Below are 19,739 nucleotides of genomic sequence, written 5' to 3'. Positions count from 1 at the left end.
TTACAACTTTTGAAACCAACTCTTGATGTTCCTTAAATCTTCTTGCTCTTTCTTTTGCATCCACTTATTTATTGTAAAATATCATTTAATGAATTGTAAAGATCAACAGGGAAATTTTCCTTTTCTTCATCATTCAAGTAGATGTGTTCAAATAAATCCTTTTCTTTAAATATTTCATCAAATTCTTTATCAACATTAATGCGAGTTGTAATTTCTTCTTCACTAATACTTGCATCTCTGCTTTTCATATGTTTGCGTTGAGTTTCTTCATCAACATCAAAACCGAATAATAAAATCTTCACTCCGCTCAGATGTTTAATAATTTGTCTCGTTCCTTCTGGATTAGTTTCTAATATCCCAAGACCACCAGATTTTAGTTTCCTTAACTCACTCTTACAATGTGAGTATTTTGTTGTACCAAGAGAAACCTCCTCAAATATTTGACCTTCATTCCTCAATCGCATATGTTCCTCCACTGAAATATAGTGATAATCTTCACCTTTTACTTCTCCAGGTCTTATTGCTCTAGTTGTTGTTGATACAATGCGTATCACGGGGTGTTTTTTAAGTAAATTTACAATATTCTCATTTGTACTACACAAGAACCTTGATTTATGAAAGTTTTTTCCAGAAGCAGATTTACCCACAAGATTTACAATAATAGTTGTCATTTATATATGTAATTGTTTATAAAACAAAAAATATATCCCTTAATATCTCATCTTGTTTCACAACAATATATTTATATTTTTCAGTCGTGTGCTTCATGTAATCCTCAAATTTCTTTTTACTACATAATGTAGAACAATTATCTCTCCAAAATTATTGATATCTATTGAATTTAACTTGAATAAAATAAAAGTATTAGCATTGTTTCTGATGGAACGACGAGGAAGTTGAAAGTACGATTGACTAAGATAAATACAATTACAAGAAGAATGTCTCCCTCTTGTGTAGTAGCTGTCCATTACCGTTTGGTTTCTCTCATTAACACAATCATCAAAGATAACGAGGTTCTTTTTTGATTTATCCAAATCTTGGGGAGACGGTATATCATCCGTATTATCACTAAGAATACAAGTTATCGGATTTGATTTCTTTTTTATAACTCTGTGTATCACAAAATAGTTGAATTATATCTTCAATGTTATAATCATTTAGGTTTTTTTGACGTTTAAATAAACCGATTACATCTTCTTTTTGAAGACCAGCATTAAAACCTTGTGAGAGTAGTTGATACTCTGGTTGAAAACTCGACTTTGTGAAAATTATTAAGTTATCATAATCTAAAAAGTTGGGAGTGAGGAGCATCTTTAAAAGTAAGCAGGTTTTTCCACATCTACTTGAACCAACTATGAGACATCTTAATGAATTTGGGAGATTTTTATGGTTGTTAAATTTTATCTTATTTTCCCAAATGGGTAAAAAATCATTCATTTATATATTTGGAAAACAGGTTATTTAACTTATTATTGGCTTTTTAAGAAACTCTATATTTTATCCTAAGTTCAGGTTTAATTTCAAGATAATCCATTATTTTATTTATACAATATCTTGTGTTGATATTTCCCTGAAAATCACATCCATGAATAATATATAACAACAATCCTTTGAACATTTCTCTAATACGTTCAGTTTCTTCCCTTGTAAGGAAAGGTGTGTTATCACCCTCATACTTTACATTCATTTCTCTAATCAATCTTGTAAAGTAATTCATTTTTGGTGTAAATCTAAAAGAATTATTTTCTTTTTTATATTTTTTATTATCATTAATTAGAAGATAATCACAAAATATACATTGTTTATAGGCTTTTGACTCTGTGTTTAATCCCCGTCTTTCACACGCAGGACAATTCTCAAATTTGTCATATGGAGAATCAGGAAAGGCGAGCATATTTATAAAGTAAAACTTTACTTAAACTGAAATTCATCTATACTTTCAGTTGTATATTGACTCATATTTAATAATATTACCATCGATATCGATATACTTTTTTTCATTACCAGATTCAACGACAACATTTTTTATATTAAAGGTAATTTTAAAATGATCGTTAACTATTATTGAACGAAATGTCATTTCACCTGATATATTTACATCCTTTATTTCATCAGGATTTACATCTTTAGGGTTGTTGAAAAAAATACAAATTTCTCCTTGCATATTACAGATGGTCTTATCTTTTCTTTCTAAAGCTTCATCCATAAGGTTTTTGTTTTTTGATACTTTTTCTTGTTTCATTGCTTTTTCTAGTTTTGAATATATTACCAGAAGGAGAGGAGAAACTTTTGTTAGAGATACTTTAATTGATGTTCTACCAGGTATACTAAAAGCCCTTCCACTGAAGGAAATTGAAGAACTCATATTATTTACCATAATTGTTTTTATCCAATAGTTGTTATATTTATCTTTGTTCAATTTTACATCCTTGACATATTTCTCAGTATCTTTAACAAATGAAGAGATTGATTGAAACTTGTCTTTTGTGTCTTGAAACATTGTATTTATTAAGTGAAAAAGTTGGAGGATAAAATGGTTTTAAGCACAGATTCACCTGTAAAATAAACGAAATTTTCATCAAGAAAATTTTAGTTTAAGCAAAGATTTATTATATAAATATGGTGAATACAACATACTGCGATGTTTGTAATCACAAATATAAACATTATAGAAAACACCTCAGAACTAACAAACACACATTTAATCTATTTCATAAAATATCTCCTCTTGAGTTGGAAAGAAAACATTGTGATATCTGTTCAAAGGATGTTTTGAAGAGAAGTTATAATAGACATCTTCAATCACAAAAACACAAGAAAAATGAGTTTAAAGTAAAGGGAGACTATTATATTGAAAACACTGATGGGGCATTTAAAGGGCATATAAAAATAAGGATTTTTCAATTTGGAGAACCCGGTCCATCATCAATAGCTGAATCAATTGAAATAATGAAACCTGATGTTGAAAAAGTTATTAAAAAGACATAAAAAGAAATGAAAACTTTAAAGTTTTATATGGGAGTGAAAATGAATATGAAAAGACAAGATGAAGAACAAACTCCTTATATGAGAACAGATCTTCATTTTATAACATCATTTCAAGATTTTTTGAATAGTGGGGTTTATGAAGAACTATCAAAACAAGAGGAGGATGTTGATAATACAGCGGTAGGAAGTGGATTCAATATTTAAAAAATCATCTTTTTAGATATACACATTCTAAAATCAAACCCTCTTAAAGCTTCTTCTTATATTGAATTACCAAAAGAAATAAAACTAAAGAAGGCAGTTGTTAATATTAAGAACAATGATAATAAATGTTTTCTCTGGTCTGTTCTTGCTCACTTTCATCCACCAAAATGTAATTCAGAAAGAGTAAAACAATATATGAAATATGAGAATACCTTGGACATTAAAGATTTTAAATTCCCAATGCCACTAACAGATATTCCTAAATTTGAGAAAAAGAATAATCTTTCTATTAATGTATATGGATTAATGGATACAAACAAAGTTCAAATATTAAAAATTTCAAACAACTATAAAAATGAAGAAACACACATTGATCTTTTATATTTTAGTGTTGGAAATAATTAACATTACACATACATCAATAATTTATTAAGATTAATCTCTTCTCAGGTATTCAGAACAGCAAACAAAATATATCCTTGTAAGCGACGTCTTAATTCATTTCATACAAAAGAACGATTAGAACAACATTCAAAATATTGTAGTAATCATAAATCAGCTGTAATTACAATGCCTAAACCTGGTGAAAAGATTTCTTTTGAAGATTATAATAAATCTATCATGCACCCATTTGTGATATACGCTGATTTTGAGTGTATCCTTAAAAAGATAAATACTGCTTCTCCTAATCCAAAAGAATCATATACAAATAAATATCAAAAACATATTCCTTGTGGTTTCTGTTATTATATCAAATCATCTGTTAGAGAAAAGTATAATAAACTTGAACATTATAGTGGGAAAAATGCTTCACAAGAGTTTGTAAAACGATTAGAAAAGGATTGTATAAGACTCACTAAATTAATGAAAGAAACAAATGAACCGATGAAATTAACCAAAGAAGAAAAATTAGAATTTAGAAAGAACAATATCTGTCATATTTGTGAGGGGGAAATTAAGGAGTCTGAAGTTAGGGATCATTGTCATCTTACTGGTAAATATAGAGGTCCCACTCATTCCTGTTGAAATCTTAATTATAAATTACCTTCTTTTATTCCAGTCTTTCTTCACAACAGCGCCAACTATGATACACATCTATTTATAAATGAACTTTCAAAAACACCAGGGAATATCTCTGCCATAACAAACACAAGTCAAAAGTATATTTCATTTACAAAAATGATATTCACAAAACCTTTAACTCGTATTAGGTTTCTAGATTCTTACAAGTTTATGGGAACACCACTAGCCTACCTCGCATCAAATCTAAGCTCCACGGACTCTTTTCCAAATCTTAATTCATTCTTTCCAAAAGAGGAAATTCTCACTAAAGAGGAAATTCAGATTAAAGAGAGAATTCAAAGTTAAGAGGAAATTCTAATTAATGAGGAAATTAATGAAGAAATTCTAACTGAAGATGAAATTCTAATTATAAAGAAAATTCGAACAATGAATGAAATTCTAACTAAAGAGGAAATTCTGATTAAAGATGAAATTCTGATTAAAGAAGGAATTCTCACGAGAGAGGAAATTCAAACAAGGAATGAAATTCAAAGTAAAGAGAAAATTCTTACAAGTAAGGGAATTTATCCTTATGATTATATGGATTCATTTATGAGATTTAAAGAAACACAACTTCCTTCAAAAGAAAGTTTCTATAATAACCTTTATGAAGAAGAGATAAGTGATAAGGAATATAAACACACACAAGAAATATGGAAAATATTTAAGATAAAGAACCTTGGAGAATATGATTTATATCTAAAAACAGATGTTTTATTGTTAGCTGATGTGTTTGAAGCTTTTAGATCACTCTGTCATAATAAAAATTGTTATGGATTAGATCCTGCCCACTATTTCACAGCTCCTGGTTTAGCTTGGAGTGCAATGTTGAAAATGACAAAACAAGATATAGATTTAATCAGTGATGTTGATATGCTTTTGATGATTGAGAAGTCCAAGAGAGGTGGAATATCACAAGTATGTTCAAAAAGATATGCTAAAGCAAATAATAAATATCTTCCAAATTATGATAGTGAAAAAGATAGTAATTATTTGATGTATTTTGATGCTAATAATTTGTATGGATGGGTAATGTCTCAATCTCTGCCTTATGGTAAATTAGAGTGGGTGGAAGAAAAGGATTATGAAAAGGCTTTGATGAATATTGTTATTTCTTCTCAAGATGAATTGAATGACGAAGAAGAAGGTTATTATTTTGAAGTTGATTTGAGGTACCCGAGTGATCTTCATAATAAGCATAAAGACCTTCCTTTTGCATGTGAGAAAGAAACCCCAAAGAAAGAATGGTTCAGTGATTATCATAAAAGTTTTAATATTAAAGGCAAATCAACAGAAAAGTTATTAAAAACATTCTATGATAAAGAGGGATATGTTTTGCATCAGAGAAGCCCAAATCAGTTTTTGAGAGAAGGATTGAGAGTAGCTAAAATTCATAGACTTTTAAAATTTAAACAAAGTCCTTGGGTGAAAAAGTATATTCAATTCAATACAGATATGAGAGCAAATACAAAAGTAAAATTTGAAGGGGACTTTTATAAATTAATGAATAATGCTGTATTTGGAAAGACCATGGAAAATGTTAGAAACAGGCAAAACATTAGATTCGCAACATCTTGGAAAGAAGCTTCGAGATTGATAAATAAACCAAGTTTTGAGAGAGAAGAGGTTTTTTCAGAGAACTTTTCTGCAATTCATATGAAAAAGGAAAGTATTGTAATGGATAAACCAATTTATATTGGAACAGCAGTTCTTGATTTATCAAAGATATTGATGTATGATTATTTGTATAATGACTTAAAGAAAGAGTATGGTGAAAATGTTTCATTGTTGTATATGGACACTGATAGTTTTATCCTAGATATAAAAACAGATGATGTTTATAAAGATATGAAGAAAAATATTGGTGTATATGATACAAGTAATTTCAGCAAGAAGAGTGAGTTATTTTCCAAAAAGAATGAAAAGGTTATTGGTAAGTTTAAGGATGAGTTGGGTGGAAAAGTAATGAGTGAATTTATTGGATTGAGAGAAAAGGCATATGCTTATAAGTATGGTGATCAGATTGATAAGAGGTTAAAGGGAATAAAGAAATATGTAATAAAGAAATCAATAACTCTTAGAAATTATTATAATTGTTTGATGAATAAGAAAGAAGAATATAGGAAAATGAATACAATAAGAAGTTATAAACATAACATATATAGTGAAGAAGTAAATAAAAAGGCATTAGGAGCCTTTGATGATAAGAGATTTATTTTAGATAATGGAATAGATTGTGTTCCATATGGATATTGTATGATAGAGTGTATAAAATAGATTGTGTTTTAACGATGGGAAGATGGGTTAGGGTTTTTTAAGGGCTACCGCCGCGTTTTTTTGCAATATATAAATGGTCAAACCAAGTATTAATCAAACTAAAGAGTGGAGAAAATCTCAGTCTTGGTATATAAATGGAAAACATAATGAATGTGAAAAATATCAAATAAGTCTTATTGAAAAAATAACTAAAACAAAGGTAAATAAAACAAATAAGCGAATCAATTTAAAAAGTAGTAAGTTAGAGGATGTAAAGAAAAAAAATGAATATCCTTGAATGGACTGAAAACTTTGATGGTTATCAATTGAACAATGAAAAAACAATTTACTATAATCTCAAAATGATATGTGGCTCAGGAGGTGGTCAAACAAGAGCATTAAGAGAAGTTTATCATTCCGTAATGGCACAAAAGGGGTATCTTAAAAAATATAAAGATTCAAATGTTTTGTTTTTCAATATTTTAGATGGGGATTATTGTGCAAAGAAAATTAAACTATTGAAGGAATTTGAGAATGAACAAATCTTTATAGGTTCAATGAGTGAGCTAAACAATATGCATCGGTTATTTGATAAAGAGTGTCCCGAGGCTTAGACATTTCAGATATTACTTTCGAATCACCTTTAACAAATCACATTACCACTTTAGTACTTGAACAAATCTTTATCTTATTGCATGGATTATTTGAAAAAAAAGTGTCCCCAGGTTAAAAGGGGAGACAAATAAATATACCTTGGGATAAAAAGGGGGTTTATTTTTAGGGGAAAAAAAAAAATAAATCGCTGAAAATCCCCCATTCATTTACATGGGGAAAAGTGAGCCAGAACCAGTATATTCACCCTACTGATGTGAAATATAAATCCTCTTCAAATTTCAAGTCAATTGGATGAAAATTTAGGATTTCAGAAATCTCACCTAAGTTGTTGACCTTTGGCCTACGTTGATATTTTGACCTTTTGACCTCAAAAAACAATAGGCTTCTTCCTTATGACAAACTCTACCATTTGGTGACGTTTCGTGAAGATCGGTTTAAAGTTGCGACCTGTAGGCACCAAACAGACAGACAAACAGACAGACAGATAAACAGAACAAGCCGGTAGGCGGACATGGGTAGTTGACTACCCAATAGAACCTGACGTCTGTTCGATGGGGAATGACCTGAGGATTAAGCACAAGAAAATTCATGATTCTAGTTTTCAGGGGTTAATGCTGCAGATTGTTTTTTCGTTAAAATACCCCCACATTTAGAGGTTTTTCGGCCGTTGCTAGGCAACGGAGGGGTCCATAGCAACGCTTCTTTCTCACACATAATTAGGACATACCATGAACCCACCATACCAGTTTCATGTATATCTGACTTATAGTCTCTGAGATATAACGAACTTCGTTTTTTTATTGTTTTCGACCAGGGTTCATTCAAAGTACAGTATATCTTCTCCGACAGTTTTCATAGGATCCGGCTGGAAATTTTTGACAATATGTCTGAATGTACTGCCCACAGTCGCTTGTGGCCCGATTTTTGATTTTCGAAAAAAAATGTTTTTTTGATTTTTCTGAAATTTCAAAGTCCCGTTGCTAGGCAACAGTGGTGTCCATAGCAACGGTTCTCATTTGCACACAACTCGGTCATGGTATGAACCTTCCAACCAAGTTTCATCGAAATCGCCATTGTATTAACTGAAATCGCCATTTTAAATACTGATAATAAGGGGAGAACAAATCTCAAAAAAAACATTTTTGGAATTTTTTTTTTTCGACTAGATCGACGACCCAATAACAAAATCGACTAACCAATCAATATACTTGAAAAATCTTCGATTTTGCAAGTAACAAATGGACCCAAATGTAATACTCTCTCCAAATCCTTCGGCGAGGGTAATAAGGTGAGTTGTTTTGCTGTTTGTTTGTGACCTTACTGCTTTGAGCTCTCAATCTTTATGACAACAAAATTTTACACCATCAGATTTTTTTTTATACCACAATGCACCTGAATAGGGGATTTTAATCAGCCATTAGGTCATTTGGTCCTTTATCACTCCTTTACACCCTTTAGACCCCTTCACACCCATTTAGACCATTTGTGACATGTACACCTTCTTCAGCCCTTTTGATACCTTTCGGACGTATCGACTTTTTAAGATCCTTTGGACACTTTAGACGCCTTTTGCTTTTTTGCCTTTAGACCTATTGAGACCTGGACTTAGGCCCTTTTAAGACCCTCCAACCAATTTTGACCGATTCGACCATTTAAACTCTTTTATGACCATTTCAACACTTTAGACCCCTTTATAACCCTTAAAACACTATAGACACCTGAGACCCGTAAGACATTTAAACCCCTTTTGACCTTTTAAGACCCGTAAGTCACTTTTGACCTCTCAGAAAAATGAAAAAAAGTGCCGCAAAATAGTTTTTGACGACTTTTTTGGTGCACCATTCGCGTCGCATCACAAGTTGCAATGACGAATCAAAACTGATATCCCAAAGAGAAACTGATGTTGAAAAGTGGAACTGAAACTACTGATTTATGGATCATCAGATGGGAAACCAGAATGAAATGGTGTGAGAAATATCGAATGGAAATTGCCGAAAGGAAAGCTATGGGGAGTACAGAGAGAAGGGGCAGGTTGGGGACTGAAGAAGCGATGTGGAGACGGATAAATGTGTGTAGGTCGTCAGTTGGCAGAGACAGAACTTCGGTGATCTTCCGTCAAGTGTTCGGCCCAAAACTTGCCACTAGCATGGATCGGAAATCTTCGCTGGTGGAATGGAACGATGTGGCGAGGTTACCACCTCCATACACCGTGATATCTGCACACTGAATATTTACACTGAATTCCCGTTTCTACCAATACTCATTAATTTGAGGTGAGACATTGCTCATTTGAGTTGAGACGTCAACAAACCCATCAGTGACTGGTACACTGCTAGTGAGGCAATAATTTGGTTACCATGGCTGCTTTCCCGAGATGGTAGGATGTGTGCAAGTCCTTTTAAGAATTCTGCAACAGAACAGAGGGTGCAAGGACTGTTAAAGATGCAATGCCCATGTTGTATATAGGTGTTTATTGTGGTAAGAGTATTGAATCTGATTTCAAAACGTAATAAAGCAGCACATTTTCATCATGTCATGCTTGGCCACTTGGAAAATATTAATCATATCAAACAACTGGAAAGAATGTGCTCCATTTATACAGGAAATAAAATTATGTACATTCCACGAAAGCACTAATCACTGACGGAAGTAGGGTAAGGAATCCTGGTACTGTGGATCAAAATATGACCGATTAAGTCTTTCCACTGTACCAGGTTGCCAAACGTTTGACATGATGACCTCTATCAAAACTCAGATAATGCAATAAGACAATAAATCAGTACTAGCAGATAGCCGTCTTTGGACGGATCACAATACTCGGTTAGGGTAGTTTCTACGACGGGTACGGGGGACAGGACGGATCACAATACTCGGTTACGGTAGTTTCTTTGGATGTTTTGCGCCGCATTCAACAGCTCATATTGGTGGTGTGTCTGGGTGCCTATGGTAGCGTATGAGACCGGTCGCTTTAGATTGTTGTCCTTGACACATAGTGCCGGATGAGTAACACGAACGATTTGACATATTCATCGTTTCTATATTACCTCCATCAACAGATTAACAACATGGCAGGATAAAAGTCGTAAATGCTGAGTTGAACAAACGTCCTGAACTCATGGACTTAGTTAAGTAAAGCACGTTGCCTGGGACCCGGCCATCTGTTTGCCGCTGAACGCTGCCGATTGTGACGTCATCAATTCCCTCTTTGAAAATTCTCTGTATATTCGATTTTTTGAATCCGCTATCACCTGCGTAAATACATGGAACACATAATGTGAAGATATCGGAAGTATGAACAGAATATATTCGGAGAAAAGTGTGTTAAAAGTTCCAGGCTTACACCCATTATATTATGATGACAACAACTCTTTTGTCTGCAAACACGTCGGAACAGACTGAGTCACTTAAGGCCTGAGTAGGTGTGGCTTCATTGCGATTATCACAGTCCTCACATTTACATAAGCCAGTGCTTGTCAAATTGGCAGCACGACAGGATCACCAGTTGCTGTTGCAATGAGCTTCAAGACAGGAGCAATGAACGGAGTGAAGCAAGACATCTGGGGGCAGGGGGTATCATCATCCATCTGATAAGAAGTTGTCTGGCTGCAACAACCCAGCCATGCCTTTGTGGTGATGGACAGAGCTGTTAGGGTTAGAACGTACAATTTTGCGCCTCAACTCTCAAAACAGCTCAGCTCTGCTATTATGCCTGGCCCTGCATCTTTGGTCAATGTTGTCCAGTGTCTCTGGAGAGACAAAATTCTTCTTCGTCCGACGGTGAGTTCCAACACATCTACTGAAAACATCAAGGATGGTGGGCTTGAAGACACTCCACAACTCTTCAGGATTCCCAAAGCACTCAGACCCTCCCCCCCCCACCTAAAAAAAATCCCCACTCAACCTGTTCGCAAACTCCTCAGCTACCCTCTCATGCTTGAGCTTGCCAACATCCAGCCGAGGCTCGGATGGTACCATTCTCCCGGATTTAAGCTGCAACTTCAGAGTTGCTACAACAAGCCTGTGGGTAGTGTTGAGCAACTGAGCACTCCGGTAGACCCTGCAGTTCTAGATCATCCTCCAGTGACCATCAACAAGCACATAGTCAATCTCCTTTGCCACACCACCAGCATTGGAATAACAAGTCCAGCGATGAGCCTGTGGGTGCTGAACCCATGAACCAGCCACCCTAAGTCCATGGCATCTTGCAAAGTCAAGAAAATTAGTGCTATTCTGGTTCACAGCTCCAGACCAATGGGGACCAAGACACATCTCATAACCATCCCTATCAGTTCCAGATGATGCATTGAAATTCCCCAAGACTAGAAGAATTTCTTGCCTGGGGCACTGATCACCCACCGACTCGAGAAAGGCATATAATACGTCCTTCATGGTGAGATTACTCGGCTCAATCGGAGCATATACAGAGACCAGGGAAATGACACCCAAGAAGTGACGAATCCTTAGTCTCATAATATGCTCATTGACCGGTGTTACCTCAATTATCATTGGACACAGTGACAGCAACTCCTTGGGCATGGTAACCATCAGAGCAACCAGACCAATAGTAGGTGTAAACCCTGCTATGATCTCACCACTATCCAGTCTCCGAACCCCAGAGAGTGCTGCAATACCAATGCTCAAACGTTTAAGCTCAGATCATAACAGAAACAGGTGATCATCCTCCCTTAAGGATTGGACATTCCAGGCACCCACCCAAGGGACCGCCTTTGGTTAACCAAAGGAGACCTCCGTCTGGTGGACGACACCTCATCACCACCCTGACATGCACTACCGCAATCTAACCTGGGAAGGTTACCCCGTGGTTTTCCTCTTATCATCAATGAGTGGGGGTCCTGAAGGCTTTGCCCCAATCCCATCATCTGGTGAGCTGCCCTGCGAAGGCCAGCTGCACAAGAGGTACTCCCACGGAGTGGGTTTTCAGATTTTTTTGTGCTTCGACAATGTTTTGCGGAATGAAGGGTTTTTACGGTGGCTGGAGTGCAAATCCTGCCACCAACCTCCTAATAAGAAGTAACCCGACTGCAGACACAGTTGGGCACCAGATATGGATGGCTGTTAGCTCACAAGGAGCTCCTCAACCCTTTGACAGGTTTTGTTTTTAATCCTGCTGGGTGTCCATGTCCATCCATCCTCCTTACCAGGAAAATTGGTGGGGTAGATGGTTTAGTCGCCGACAACCGACAATGAAACCAACAATTAGTTGACAATGAAACAGGTTAGTACAGGTTTACATGGTACCTGTAGCAAGTCACAGATCTAATCTGACCTGGCCTGACAACACCTTTGACCTTTTAACCTCAAATCGTTGGTTTCCCAAATCAGTGATGGAATATGCAAATCCTGTTCAACTTTCAAGTGAATCGGATGAAAAATGATGATTTTAGAAATTTGACCTCAAGATGACCTTTGACTTTTGACCTCAAAATCAATGGCTTCTCAGTTGAGACTACCTGTACAACTTGGTAAAGTTTCATGACGATCAGTTTAGAATTGTGACTTGTAGGCGATTGCCAAACAGACAAACAGACAGAATAACAAAATCGACTGACCAATGTAATTGAAAAATCTTCGATTTTATAAATTACAAACAACTGCCACCCAAGTGAAATGGAATGATGTTCATCTGCTTTTTGAAGGGGATGTTAAATTGTTATACCTCAAAGTAAATAAGAGAGAGAGAGAGAGAGAGAGAGAGAGAGAGAGAGAGAGAGAGAGAGAGAGAGAGAGAGAGAGAGAGAGAGAGAGAGAGAGAGAGAGAGAGAGAGAGAGAGAGAGAGAGAGAGAGAGAGAGAGAGAGAGAGAGAGAGAGAGAGAGAGAGAGAGAGAGAGAGAGAGAGAGAGAGAGAGAGAGAGAGAGAGAGAGAGAGAGAGAGAGAGAGAGAGAGAGAGAGAGAGAGAGAGAGAGAGAGAGAGAGAGAGAGAGAGAGAGAGAGAGAGAGAGAGAGAGAGAGAGAGAGAGAGAGAGAGAGAGAGAGAGAGAGAGAGAGAGAGAGAGAGAGAGAGAGAGAGAGAGAGAGAGAGAGAGAGAGAGAGAGAGAGAGAGAGTAAGAGAGTAAGAGAGAGAGAGAGAGAGAGTAAGAGTAAGAGAGACAGAGAAACAGACAGAGAGACAGAGAGACAGAGAGACAGAGAATTCCCATGACATCAGCATGAAGTGTACAGGTACTTTCTATCAGCTTCCTATTAATCCCTGGGGTTTTGGCACATCAACTCCTGTGCTACGCTGAGCTCTGATGCTAGTAGTGGTGTCTTTAAGAATTGTTTATGGTAGTGGTGATGGAAGTGGTGGTGATAGTGGTGGATGTGCTTCCTGAGTGTGGTTGATACCAATGCAGGTGTTTGAAGAATTGATGGGAGCTGAAACATTACGGTAGTAGCCCTGTTGGCACTCTTGGCAGCGATGCCCCCGTGTGTGGTCTTGGCAACTCACACACACAAGCAGATTCAGCTGATCAATGTAGCTGCAGCGACTGGAATGTCCATTGCAGATGCATTCTGGGTAAGACACAGGAAAAAACAATGGCATAAAACATGGCTGAAACATACAGTGTATTCGCTGCTTTGTTTTCCTTCACTTCCTTCCCATACGACCTTCCTTCCTCACTACTTTTTTATCTCTCAAATGTAATTGCCTTTCATAAATTTGTCTCGAGCACCACAAAGCCAATTCCTTTCTCACCACAATATTCCCAAAAGCCTTGCATGTCCTTCCTGCTGAACCCTGCACATCTGTGCCGTTTGCAACTTGCAAATGATGTGCAGTGCAGCAAGGCCTGCGTGGGAGGGTCTGACAGATATGTTGGTTATATGTGACTGAGCCAAAGAGGCAGCGGATCAGGTTTGGAATTTGATCACTCTTGAGCATTTACACACAAATGGCATTTATTGTTGTGTCCACATTGGCATGGGTACACTTCGAGGAAGCATCGTTATACAAATACAGTACAGTATTAAGATTCTACTTCGGCCTGTCACAGCTATCTTGGGTCAGACAGGAGGCTCTTTTGCTGCCCCGACCAAGATCAAAGGGGACACAAAATCCAGGTATTCTTACATTTTAAAACATTTTAATGTCTTGCTGCAACAACACAAGGATAGTGCCAGAGTACTTTGCCAGAGGCTTGCATCAGACAAGAAAGCCTGCCATGACTGCCCTAGAGAGCCAATTAAATGTGAAACAGTGACCTTGTGAAAGAGTGTGCAAGTGCTGGCTGGACATTCAACTGTGAGACCACAGCAATCATTCCATGGCGACAGGAAAGAGAGAGAGAAAGAGAAAAAGAGAGAGAAAGAGAAAGAGAAAAAGAGAGAGAAAGAGAAAGAGAAAAAGAGAGAGAAAGAGAAAGAGAAAGAGAAAAAGAGAGAGAGAGAAAGAGAAAGAGAAAAAGAGAGAGAGAGAAAGAGAAAGAGAAAAAGAGAGAGAGAGAAAGAGAAAGAGAAAAAGAGAGAGAGAGAGAAAGAGAAAGAGAAAAAGAGAGAGAGAGAAAGAGAAAGAGAAAAAGAAAGAGAAAGAGAGAGAAAGAGAGACAGAGATGGAGAGATGGAGAGACGGAGAGACGGAGAGACGGAGAGACGGAGAGACGGAGAGACGGAGAGACGGAGAGACGGAGAGACGGAGAGACGGAGAGACGGAGAGACGGAGAGACGGAGAGACGGAGAGACGGAGAGACGGAGAGACGGAGAGACGGAGAGACGGAGAGACGGAGAGACGGAGAGACGGAGAGACGGAGAGACGGAGAGACGGAGAGACGGAGAGACGGAGAGACGGAGAGACGGAGAGACGGAGAGACGGAGAGACGGAGAGAGAGAGAGAGAGAGAGAGAGAGAGAGAGAGAGAGAGAGAGAGAGAGAGAGAGAGAGAGAGTGAGAGAGAGAGAGAGAGAGAGAGAGAGAGAATGCCCACGGAGCACATTAATGTACCGACAACAATGTAATGCTGCAGTGTGATATACAAAATAATACAATCAGGTATGTGAGTATATTGAGTATTGGAATCAGTTCCTGAAAACGAATATGTAGCAATGATGATGATATTTAGACACAAAAAAAACTTTCCGTGCTGTGTTGTATTCTCGGCACAAAAATAATGTTCTGACCTTTTACATGTAGTTGATTTAAGTGATTTATTAAGTCATTGCCTTGATTTGGGAGTTGCTGTGTGCAGTTGAAGTCTAACCAAATGAATGCTGCTCCAATATCAAACAACACAAGGAAATGGAAACGACAACAGGCATTGTATGTGCATCTAACATACACTGCATCACACGTGCTTGGGAAGGGGTGGGGGCGTGGGCTGCACTATTTTTTATAGGCATCGTTTTAGTGTCAACCTAAGCAGTGTGACCACTCCTCATTTTCATAAATGCCAAGGTGAGCCAATGAAAAAAGCCAAGAATTCACAAGGTTTCGGAAAAGCGATGATAATAGAAAACCTATGGAAAACCAAGACGCCAAGATGAACAACGAATAGCCAAGATCTTGTGAAAAAAGCCAAGGAGTGGTCACACTGATCCCAAGTTGCTCAGCAGCATTTGAGTCGACCATGAAGTGTGGACGAGCACGCCATGAATATCAGAGAGGTGGAACAGTCAGGTAACCCTCCACGAAGGTCATTATATAATGAGAGTAGGGGTTTTCATATCCAACAATCCAGTGGTGACATAGTCATTCTCCTGAAACTATTTAAAGCATCAAATCTAAATCCTGAATACTCCTGCATTCACCTGGATTTGAGCCCACAAGATTTGAGCTTTCACTGCACTGTCCTCACTATTTGGTCATCATCATACCAAAAGAGAGTTGTAATGAAGCCAATCTTTATCAATAAATGCACAATGGATGGTTCATAATTGGGTTATCTCCATTGCTCACAGTATTCATAATGGAAAACAAGAAAACTCAATCAGTCTTGCATGAAAGCAGACAATTGGCAGCACATGAGGCTTCATATTCATGAGTTTATCACTAATGTAACTGTACGTTATGCCGTGAGTAACCCAGACATTGTGAAATACCTCATGGACTGCAGTAGCCCCAGAATGTACCAAGTGTGAAAGACAAATAGTTATTCAAATCCGGTTCACTTCAGAGTGAGCACACATTTTACACACACCCGAAATCAATGAAACAGCTTTAATATCAGGATGGGTGAGAAAATTTGCCACATTCGCACAAATTTACTTATTTATTTTTATGTTCACCACTGAAGGTGGACGGAGGTTATTATTTCACCCTGTCTGTCTGTCTGTCTATCTGCTACTTTGTGAAATAATTTTGTCAAGTATGTTGGTCTGTAGTGTCTGTCTGTCTGTTTGTCACACAATTTTGTCCACAGTTTTCAAGCAATAGTCCTGAAATTTTTTGTGTATGTAGGTGACCGGCCAAGGGAGAGCAACACACATTTTTGGTCAGGATCCATATCTGGATCTGGATACGAGAATTTTTAAAGTAATTCTTCACCATTGAGAGATAGGGACAAAAACTATATAGCACTATATTTCAAAAAGTTGTGGCAAGTTCAACAAGTTATGGCAAAATTTGGTGGATGAGTTGGTTAAGTAACAAGAACAAGCCGAATATATTTTGGTTCAGGTCCGGATTCAGATTAGGCCTATCAGTGGGATACAAAACGTAAACGGTTCAGCCTGGTGTGGTTATGCGCTCCACTGAGTGCTGTTTTAGTTTTGTACTAGTGAAAGTACCCGTCCCCAGTGACAGGAAAAGCTAGCAAATGTACCCATCCCAAGAGATTGGAAAAGTTTAAGTTAATCTATCAATTTAAATTATTTCAGGACTCTTGGTTTCAAGAAGGTTAATTGTATTGCACTCTTGGTTTCACTCAGAGCCAAAGCTCGAAGCTACCTATTATGCCCACCACAAAATGGTGGTGCAACATCAGGTGGCAGAGGATGTATTTGTCTCAACATCCTGTTTGTGAACTAAAATTTGGTATCAAAATTATTAACTGCTCTTCTTCCATCATTTCAAAAGTGAATGTTGAGCTTTACTTGCGTACACAGCTTTTCAAATGCAGCGCGGCAAGCGGCTGTCATAAACGGGACAGATATCATCCATCCATCCATCGGGACCATACTCTGTGCAGAGCGTTGGTGCTGCCAAAGCAGTCTCCTTGGCTATTGGGCACAATCCTGGATGGGTCGCCACTCCGACACAGGATACCAGCATGCTGCCACTCATTTGGCCAACCTCAGAAGGATGACAGGTCAAGTTAACCCCACATTGTATTAATTCAACAGCTGAGTGGGATTTGAACTCAGGACCCTAGGATCCCAAGCCCACCACCCTTACCATTAAGCCAACACCAGGCATACAGACATCATGGTTTGCAATATATATATATATATATATATATATATATATATATATATATATATATATATATATATATATATATATATATATATATATATATATATATATATATATATATATATATATATATATATATATATATATATATATATATATATATATATATCTTCTATATTAATATTTCGGCATGCCCATTTTTTTGTTCCACCATCAGATTTTTGTGACTGCATGAAATGAAACAAGCATTGACATATATCTTTTTCTATAAAACTGAGAATGTGTGTGTGTATGGTCGTTATGCATTTCCACAAACTCCAACCGATTCCATTCAAATTCGGTACGATTATGGCTTTTGGTCCAACTTAGGTCATTGGCAATAAAACTTTTCCATAACACTTCCGATATTCGAAAAAAATCGATAAATCGATATCCCTTATGGGATTTTCCATTCAAATCCACTCAAGTTTAAGGACTATGGGGGACGCAAATTTCCACTTTGCCCTGGGCACCGTTTACCTCCGCTACGCCAAGCTGTTAGGGTTAGGGTTAGGGTTAGCTGTTAGGGTTAGGGTTCGGGTTAGGGTAGCTAACCCTAACCCTAACCCTAACAGCTATCCCGATATTGCTATCCCGAGCAACGCCGGGCTTTCCTACTCGTACATATATATATATATATATATATATATATATATATATATATATATATATATATATATATATATATATATATATATATATATATATATATATATATATAAATCCCTGTGTCGTAAGAGGCGACCAGGGTTGCATCAGGAAGGGCATCCGGCGTAAAACCTGTGCCAAATCACTATGCGGATCATACGGATGATCCGCTGTGGCGACCCCGAACGGGAGCAGCTGAAAGAAGAAGAAGAAGATAGATAGATAGAGATAGGGATATATATATATATATATATATATATATATATATATATATATATATATATATATATATATATATATATATTTGTAGGCGCAGTGGTTAGGGCAGTGGCTTGGGACCCAAAAGGTCCTGAGTTCAAGCCCCGTTGGGACACTGAATTAATATATATATATATATATATATATATATATATATATATATATATATATATATATATATATATATATATATAATATGTGTATATATTTATATATATGTATATATAAACCAAGTCGAAAACACCAGGGGGTTGACTCAGCCTGCCATCCTTCCGAGGTCGGCGAATGAGCACCAGTTGTACTGGGCCCGGTGTATGCCCCGGTTAGAATAGGTGTACCATATCCCTGTGTGTCGTAAGAGGCGACCAGGGTTGCGTCAGGAAGGGCATCCAGCGTAAAAACCTATGCAAAATCATTATGCGGACAACAAAACGAATTTCCATACCGGATCGGTCGAGGCCCGGGTTACCAACGACCGCCACCGGTACCGGTGGTCAGCAGGGTACCAGTGGAAATTGTGCTACTGCTGGGCGAAGGAGGAGAAGGAGACAGGGAAGGCGAGTCCAGAGGCAGTGGGAGAGGGGGAAGGGTAGAAGTGTGGAGGTGAGAGTTGGCTGATATGGTGGAGAGAAGAAAGGTGGACATACTGTGTGTACAAGAGACCAAGTGGATGGGGAGTAAGGCTAGGAGCATTGGAGGTGGTTTCAAACTGTTCTACCATGGCGTGGATGGGAGGAGAAATGGTGTCGGGGTAATCCTGAAGGAAGATTATGTCAAGAGGGTATTGGAGGTGAGGAGAGTGTCTGACCGAGTGATGAGTGTGAAGTTGGAAATTGAAGGGGTGATGATGAATGTCATCAGTGCATATGCCCCACATATGGGGTGTGAGATGGAGTATAAAGAAGATTTCTGGAGTGAGTTAGATGAAGTGGTGGAGAATGTATCCAAGGATGAAAGAGTGGTGATTGGAGCAGATTTCAATGGACATGTTGGGGAAGGGAATAAAGAGGATGAGGAGGTGATGGGGAGGTACGGTCTCAACAAGAGAAATGTGGAAGGGCAAATGGTGGTAGAGTTTGCAAAAAGAATGGAAATGGCAGTGGTAAATACGTATTTCAAGAAGAAGGAGGAACACAGGGTGACATACAAGAGTGGAGGAAAGTGCACACAGGTGGATTACATCTTAAGTAGGAGATGCAACCTGAAAGAGATTAGTGACTGTAAGGTTGTGGCAGGGGAGAGTGTAGCTCGACAGCATCGATTGGTGGTCTGTAGGATGACTTTAGAGGTGAGGTTGAGGAAGAGAGTGAGGGCTGAAC

At 37.4% G+C, this 19,739-nt stretch overlaps 1 protein-coding gene across 9 annotated transcripts in view; it reads right to left on the bottom strand.

The window, feature by feature from the left end:
- The window catches only part of LOC147013064 (netrin-G1-like), a 247,762-nt gene that overhangs the window by 42,306 nt on the left and 185,717 nt on the right, over positions 1–19,739 (bottom strand). For 7 of the 9 annotated variants that reach the window (XM_085854571.1, XM_085854567.1, XM_085854566.1 and 4 more), the window contains one exon: positions 13,474–13,641. In XM_085854571.1, the coding sequence (XP_085710697.1) occupies positions 13,474–13,641 (168 nt within the window). The remainder of the gene's footprint in view (positions 1–13,473; positions 13,642–19,739) is intronic. The other 2 variants (XM_085854572.1, XM_085854573.1) reach the window with 1 other exon arrangement.

The sequence above is a fragment of the Eptatretus burgeri genome, chromosome 14, assembly GCF_056783735.1.
Source record: "Eptatretus burgeri isolate ZD-2024b chromosome 14, Ebu_testis_v1, whole genome shotgun sequence".
Classification (NCBI taxonomy): domain Eukaryota; kingdom Metazoa; phylum Chordata; class Myxini; order Myxiniformes; family Myxinidae; genus Eptatretus; species Eptatretus burgeri.
Note: the sequence above shows the minus strand (reverse complement) of the source record. Positions and strands in the feature narration are given on the sequence as shown.